At 37.9% G+C, this 7,052-nt stretch overlaps 1 protein-coding gene across 1 annotated transcript; it reads right to left on the reverse strand.

The window, feature by feature from the left end:
* Positions 1-2,726: 2,726 nt before the first annotated feature.
* LOC145108438 (cytochrome P450 CYP82D47-like) lies at positions 2,727-4,777 on the reverse strand. The gene is made up of 2 exons (XM_079045465.1): positions 3,817-4,777; positions 2,727-3,574 (listed from the first exon to the last, which is right to left on the reverse strand). The coding sequence occupies exons 1-2, from the start codon at positions 4,771-4,773 to the stop codon at positions 2,942-2,944; spliced, it is 1,590 nt and encodes a 529-aa protein (XP_078901591.1). The 5' UTR covers positions 4,774-4,777; the 3' UTR covers positions 2,727-2,941.
* Positions 4,778-7,052: the final 2,275 nt, after the last annotated feature.

A 7,052-nucleotide genomic window follows, 5' to 3' on the forward strand; every position in this document is an offset into this window, starting at 1 on the left:
ACTTATAATATATTAATAAATCGTAAGTATACAATTCTCATAAAATTATCCATAAACAGTTTGGGTGAAGTGCAACCCAAATGGACCATGTCGGGTCGGGTCAAGTATATACCAAATAAGTTATGGACTTAGACACCTTATCCAACAAGTTAAACCCTTCAAGCTGACAAAATCCTTGAGCTACAAGCCTAGCTTTGTTTCTTATGACGATTCCATCTTCATCCATTTTGTTCCTGAAAACCCAACGAGTTCCAATGATAGTCTTTCATTGAGTTTTGGGAACAAGAGTCCACACATGATGACGTTCAAATTCATTTAGCTCATCACACATGGCCTTAATCCAGTCAGCTTCTTTCAAGGCATCAAAAATATTCTTTGGTTCGATCACTAACACAAAGTTTACAAACATGTAAAAGTTTTTGTTGACTCTACTGCGAGTGAGAATCCCAGAATTTAAATCTCCAATGATTTGAGATTCAGGATGATCTCGAAGGATTCTTTGATTAGAACTTTTATTTGTATTGCTATGGGCGGAGACTTCCTGATTTGATAATTCAGCTTCTTCAGGGACAACAGACTGATCTTTCGAGATAGGTTGAGAACTGATTGATTGATCAACATTGGAAAGAATGGGATCAACGCCATTTGACAAGGGCTCGGGAACAGGGTCTGAAGGACTGTAAGTAAGTTCATTCATAATTGACGAAGGGTGATCAACTCGATCATGAATGAATGATTCCTCATCAAAGGTGACATGAATTGTTTCTTCAACAATTTGCGTTGAAAGATTAAACACTTTAAAAGCCTTGGATATGCTAGAGTATCCTAGGAACACTCCTTCATCAGCTTTAGCCTCAAACTTTGAATGCTTATCTTTTTTATTCAAGACGTAACAAACACATCCAAACACATAAAAATAAGAAATGTCTGGTTTCTTTCTTTTCAGTAGCTCATAAGCAGTTTTCCCATGACGTTTAACAATAATAGACTGGTTTTGGGTATAACACGTTGTATTGACAACTTCAGCCCAAAATGAGAATGAAAGACCAGCTTTAACAACCATAGTTCTTCCAGCTTCAATGAGAGTTTTGTTTCTTCTTTCTGCAATACCATTTTGTTGGGGAGTTTTAACTGCCGAAAAGTTTTGAGAGATTCCTGAGAATGAGCAAAAATCTTCCAGAGAGGAGTTTCTGAATTCAGTTGCCTGATCACTACGTAATTGCCTTACTTTTGTATCATAGAGGACTTCCCACTGCTTAATGAGAGCAATGATTTCATCAACGGCATGTCTTTTTTTTCTTAAAAAGACTGCCTACATAAACCTTGAAAATTCATCCACAATGACAACAGTATGTTTCTTCCCAGCTCTTGACTTGATCGAATCTGGTCCAAAAAGATCCATATGAAGGAGATGAAGAGGTTTGATCATTGAAGAACATGACTTTGGCTTGAATGACGACTTGGTTTTCTACCCTTTTTCACACGCTGAGCACAGTTTATCCTTGACAAGTTACATCTTATGAATTCCTTTCACAAGCTGATTTCCTGCAATCCTTGAGATGTTCTTGAAGTTCAGATGTGATAGCCTTTTGTGTCACAGCCAATTTCCTGCAATCCTTGAGATGTTCTTGAAGTCCAAAAAGATCCAACCTCTTTTTCTTTTTTTATTGCTGATATCTTGATGAATACTGATTAATATCTGCAACACATGCATATGTTAAAAAACAAACACATTTTTTATTACAGTCTGCAACCGCTTTGTCCACCTCTTTTGCTGTAAATGGTTGCAAAGGTGGTTCGCAGACTTCATTAATTTTTGTTTCAAAAAAACAAACAACACCTTAATCTTATTAAGGCCGATGTCGGTTGAGATTAAATTTGAAGATGAAGTCATGACATTATTACTATTATCATCTTTGTCTGATAGTTGGTCTTGTACCGTGACAACGGTTAGCAACTCAGCTGAGGATGCTAAGCTGACATTCGAAAACATACACGATTTACTCCTTGGTAAGGATGTACGCAGACGAAGTGTTGGAGAAGCTTCCAATAGTCTTCTAAGTACTGAAAACAAGGGAAGGGAGTCCAACGGAAGATGTGGGGTAGTGGAAGATCAAAGTTGAGGAGGAGAGGTGGACAGAACAACAAGAAGGACGTGACATGTTGGAACTGCAAAGAGAATGGTCATGTTAAAAGTCAGTATGCAATGCTCATTGTAGATAAAGGCCAAAAGAGGATGAATATGATGGAAGATTTTGAAGGTGACACGCTCATTTGTTTGGTTGAAAACTCAATAGAATCCTAGGTCTTGAATTTTTGTGCGTCATTTCACGCTTGTCATTCCAGAGATATGATGCAGAACTTCAGGCATTACCAATTAAAACATACTAACAAAAGAAAAACAATAGAACTAACAATCAACAATGTAAAATGCAAACAATCAAAAACGATGGTTTCTTGTGGGTGGGTTTGCATATAACAAGAAGAAATACAAAAAAACGAGATTCGAAAGGCACCTAAAAGGTAAAAATATCAATTAACAAACTCAATTACAAATAATTACCTTAGCATCAACTAAATTAGTCAACAAATAAAAATTAAGTTTGCCTTTGCAAAAATGGTGAGCCAGGGCAGTGAAAGAAGAGCTAGCGGTTAGGTTAGAAGACAAAGAAGACCGATAAAAAAGATCTGAAATGGATCGTTAAGTCATATAATTGAGGGCCACGTTCTAATTTTCTTTATGTAATATTTAACATGTCACCCACTTTCACATGTGGTCCATACGCATCCACATCTACATCTACTATGGCGACGTCAAGTTACGAGGTAAATCAAAGATAAATAAACAAAGAAACCTAGTACACATACGAAAAACATCACAACAGAAAATAGCACAAACAACGATTGTTACCAACAATAATTGTTTTAGGAAAATAATATATCATGCACCAACAGGGTACATATCAAGTGACAAACGAGGGGAGAGGAGAACATCAAGTGGGGTTGCTTTGCTGCAAGTCACTCCAAAGATTTCATCCATATCAACGGGTTCATTTCCTGGGGTTTTCATCTCAAATTGTTGTATTAAAGTAGCTAACGCTAAACGCGAAGCGTGGTGAGCAAATAAAATACCAGGGCACACTCTTCTTCCACTACCAAAAGGAAGCAATTCAAAATGGCTTCCCTTGAGATCAATATCTTTATGAGTTGTCAGGAATCTTTCAGGCTTAAATTCTTCCGGATTTGGCCATATCTTAGGATCACGATGGATTTTCCAAAGGTTTAACAGCAAACGTGTTCCACTGGGGATTTTGTAGCCCTGAACAACACAATCCTCCATGGTTTCATGAGGAAGTCCTAGAGGTCCAGGTGCGTATAAACGCAATGTTTCTTTGAAGATAGCATCAATGTAGACTAAGTTCTTTAGGTCTGACTCTTCTACAGGCCTATTCCTTCCAACATGCTCATCAATTTCATCTTGGGCAACTTTTATAGTTCTTGGGTTGTTAAGCAACAAACACAAAGACCATGTTAAAGTCACAGCTGTTGTCTCCAATCCAGCAATTAGCATGGTCTGCATGTTTTGAATATATTAAAACAAATATTCTTGGATTAATTAGCTAATGATATTCGTATTTACCCAACTTATCAAATGTTGTTTCTTGAAAATAATTAAATGAATCTGAAAAAACTGCAAACTCGTAGTGAAGTTCATATCATCTAGTCAATATATATCCATATAAACTTTGAAGATGTATAAATTAAATGAGCAAATAATGAAAAGAATTAAAAGTAATAGATCAAGTTGAAGCTTACCAAACATGTGGCCTTGATTATGGTATCATGGTCATGACCGGGGAATTCCTCTTCGGAAGCACCTTCAACAATGGAAATCAGCACATCCATAAGGACTTGGTTGCCTTCATCTTGTTGCTTAGACTTTCTCTTTCTTTTATGCTCCTCTAACCATCCATCAAAGATCTCGTCCATCTCTTTTCCAGTTTCCTTCATATCTCTCTCGTATCCTCCTATGTCGAAACCCTTCAGAGATGGAATAAAATCAGACACCACAAATGCGCCTAATAACTGAAAGAATTTCCTAGCCACATTTTGAAATCGAACCCCTTTTTCATCATTGAGCGAAAGCCTCTTTCCAGCAACAACCCCTAAAAGACCATTTAATATCAAGGTCCCAAACCATTGTTGCATATCCAGCTTCACCATGACTGATCCTGTACTCTCTTTATTCTTTAACCAAGCCTCATATATCTCGGCCGTGGATGCTCTACGCTCTGAAACTCGAATAGGCGCAAGCATCTCAACTCGTTTTGGAGAGAGAACCTGGAGCATGATGATCTTGCGCACTTGTCGCCAATAGTCCCCATACGGAGCAAGAGCAAAGATGGCATAGTTATAGCCCATGAGTTCCACTGCCATCAACTTGGGTCGACTTGAAAAGGCCTTGTCGTTTACTTTAAAGCACTCTTTTGCTATCTCGCTGCTACTCACTACCAAAGCATTGTGAACACCGAGCTTTATGGTGAAGATAGGACCATATCTTTCTGACAATTTAGCTAACACCCTGTGAGGTAATCCAGATGAACCTAAAAGATGTAGGTGTCCGATTACAAGCCATTTGCCCTTTGCTTGAGGTGGGGCTCTGTTCTTTCCTTTCTTTCCACCCTTTGGTTTCAAGATTTTCAGTAGGAATGTTAGTACAACAGCAAAAATGACGGTTGCTGTGCTCGTTGAAAACCGGAGAGAGAACTCCATGTTTTCTACCTGAAGATAGAATTATGAATTTGACGATACAGAGACATCAAAATATATAGAGATGCATGGTAGATATTAAATCTACCATGCATATATTATACAATAACATATATATGCATGGAAGATATTAAATCTGTTTGAACAAAGAATAAGCCAACAAATATCAGCTGGGTACTTTTGTTGGCGGCGATTTGTTTTTCTTAAACATATTAAACTGTACCATCACACTTATCAAGAAGAGAACACTGATTAGGAATTGAATTTAAATCCCTTGGTGTATCTCAAGTAACGATTACGGATATCAACGGGACCAAACGGGACCGGAAATAGCCTCCCCCGCCCCCGCCCCCGAATTCAGTTGTTTCTGCCGCCCCCGCTCCCGCCCCCGAATCCCCCGGTATCCTAACCCCCGATCCCGCCCCCGAATGTGTCTATTGCCCCCGGTCCCGCCAACGTTCCCCCGCTTCATGGGCTTAAAAATGGCTTTTTGGGCTTAAAAAAATAATTTTATATAATTATAACACCTTAAAATCTAGTTACAAATCCAACATAACAAAAACAATAAATCCTCTCTTACAAAAATTATAAATCCAATATTACAAATATAAAATACAACAAAAAAATTATAAATCCAACATTACAAATATAAAATACAACAGTATTCAAAACGTCTAAGTGACAGCTGAAGACATGAAGACATATATCAAGTTCATAGAACTGATAAAAAATACAACACCATTTTACTCGAAAATAGCACCATTTTCACCATTTACTCCCTGTAATCATGTGTAGCATGATTAGTATAATAAAAAACCAATTACCTGAATAACCCTGTTCAGAAAAGAAGGAAAAGCAGCGAAAAATATAATGGAGGCTCTCAATCGAGTAATTGAGAAAGCTAAAATCTCCAAGTTAGTGACCGGCTTCAAAAGAAATAATGTACTCCTCAAAAGAATCTTTAATAAACACCAAAATGCATTATTAGCTTCAGAAAGCATGAATGTATATATGTTACAGAAGGTCTCATTGTCTTTAATTATGAATTCAGTTTCTTCATTTCCAAGGGGGCATGCAGCTCGATATGCATTTACAAGACTAGTCAAAGCTGACTCACTATGATCTTATTTTTAACCGATTTACTCCATGAATTGATTAATGAACATGTCAACAGATTGTGTTTAGTTGTAGCAGAATCATCATCATCTAACCCTGTTAGATCTTCAACAATCTCATATTCATCAAAATACTGTTACAAAGGGTATTTTAGTAATTTTGTTAGTGATCGACAAAAAATGCATATTAAAGAATGATCTCTCACCATGTCCTGAGTTTTTGATATCTTGTCCTTGTTGTAGCTTTCTAAAAACTTGACAAACTTCAGATCCTGAAAAGTTTATAAACTCCTCCATTAACATTTACAACTAAAGATAGGAAAAATAATAATGGTCAAAGGGAAGTCATATGGTGTTATGAAGATAATGTCGCTGAAGGGGACCGATGCCAACATTGCAATTACGGGTGAAGCAACGACATGGATCAACGTCTACTGTTATTTTCTAAGATCAGTACATAACCTAGAACAAATTACAAAATATCACATTATCAATATATCTAACCACAAATCAGAAGCCTAAATCGATTATTAAAAACATATAACTAAAAATCATAAGTCTAGATTACCAGATATGGAGTGGTAGATCTGAAATTAGGTCGTCGGCAGGAGGACGGCAACAAACGGACTAAAGCAAGTGGCAGAGGGTGACGGCGAGACGCAAGAAGCACGATGGTTGAAAATTACAGACTACAGTGGGTCATTCGATTGCTAGAGAGAGGCACGATAGTCGAAGATTGCTAAGAGGGTGTGACAAAGACGAAGAAGCGAAGGGGCAAGACGGAAGCAGGAAGAACTGAAGCTGTGTGTGTAAGATGTGAAGATGAATCTCTCATTCTCTCTTTGTCGGCGCCCAAAGGATATGCAAGAAACAAACCTAAAATTCAGATTATATGTCTATATATATTTATATATTAAATCTATATTATTTATTATATATGCAAACGGGGCCCCCGCGGGAGTACGGGACGGAAATACCCACTCCCGATCCCGCTCCCGAAAATAAACGGGGTTTAATCTTGCCCCCGCCCCCGCTCCCGCTCCCGAATTTTTAAAGAAATTAGTCACGTACGGTATCGGGGTCCCACGAGAACGGGGGCCCACGGGGGTTTTTGACATCCCTAGTAACGATATAAGACCCAAAGGGAGTAGCATAGGCACGGAACAC

This window comes from Lactuca virosa, chromosome 4, assembly GCF_052849685.1.
Source record: "Lactuca virosa cultivar CGN04683 chromosome 4, Lactuca_virosa_CGN04683_v6, whole genome shotgun sequence".
NCBI lineage: Eukaryota > Viridiplantae > Streptophyta > Magnoliopsida > Asterales > Asteraceae > Lactuca > Lactuca virosa.

What these genes read in the sequence shown, in the direction of transcription:
- LOC145108438 (XM_079045465.1), bottom strand. Translation starts at nt 4,773, where the DNA reads ATGGAGTTCTCTCTCCGGTTTTCAACGAGCACAGCAACCGTCATTTTT. An exon ending in TAATCAAGGCCACATGTTTG is followed by an intron (nt 3,575 to 3,816) that starts GTAAGCTTCAAC and finishes CAAAACATGCAG; the next exon opens with ACCATGCTAATTGCTGGATT.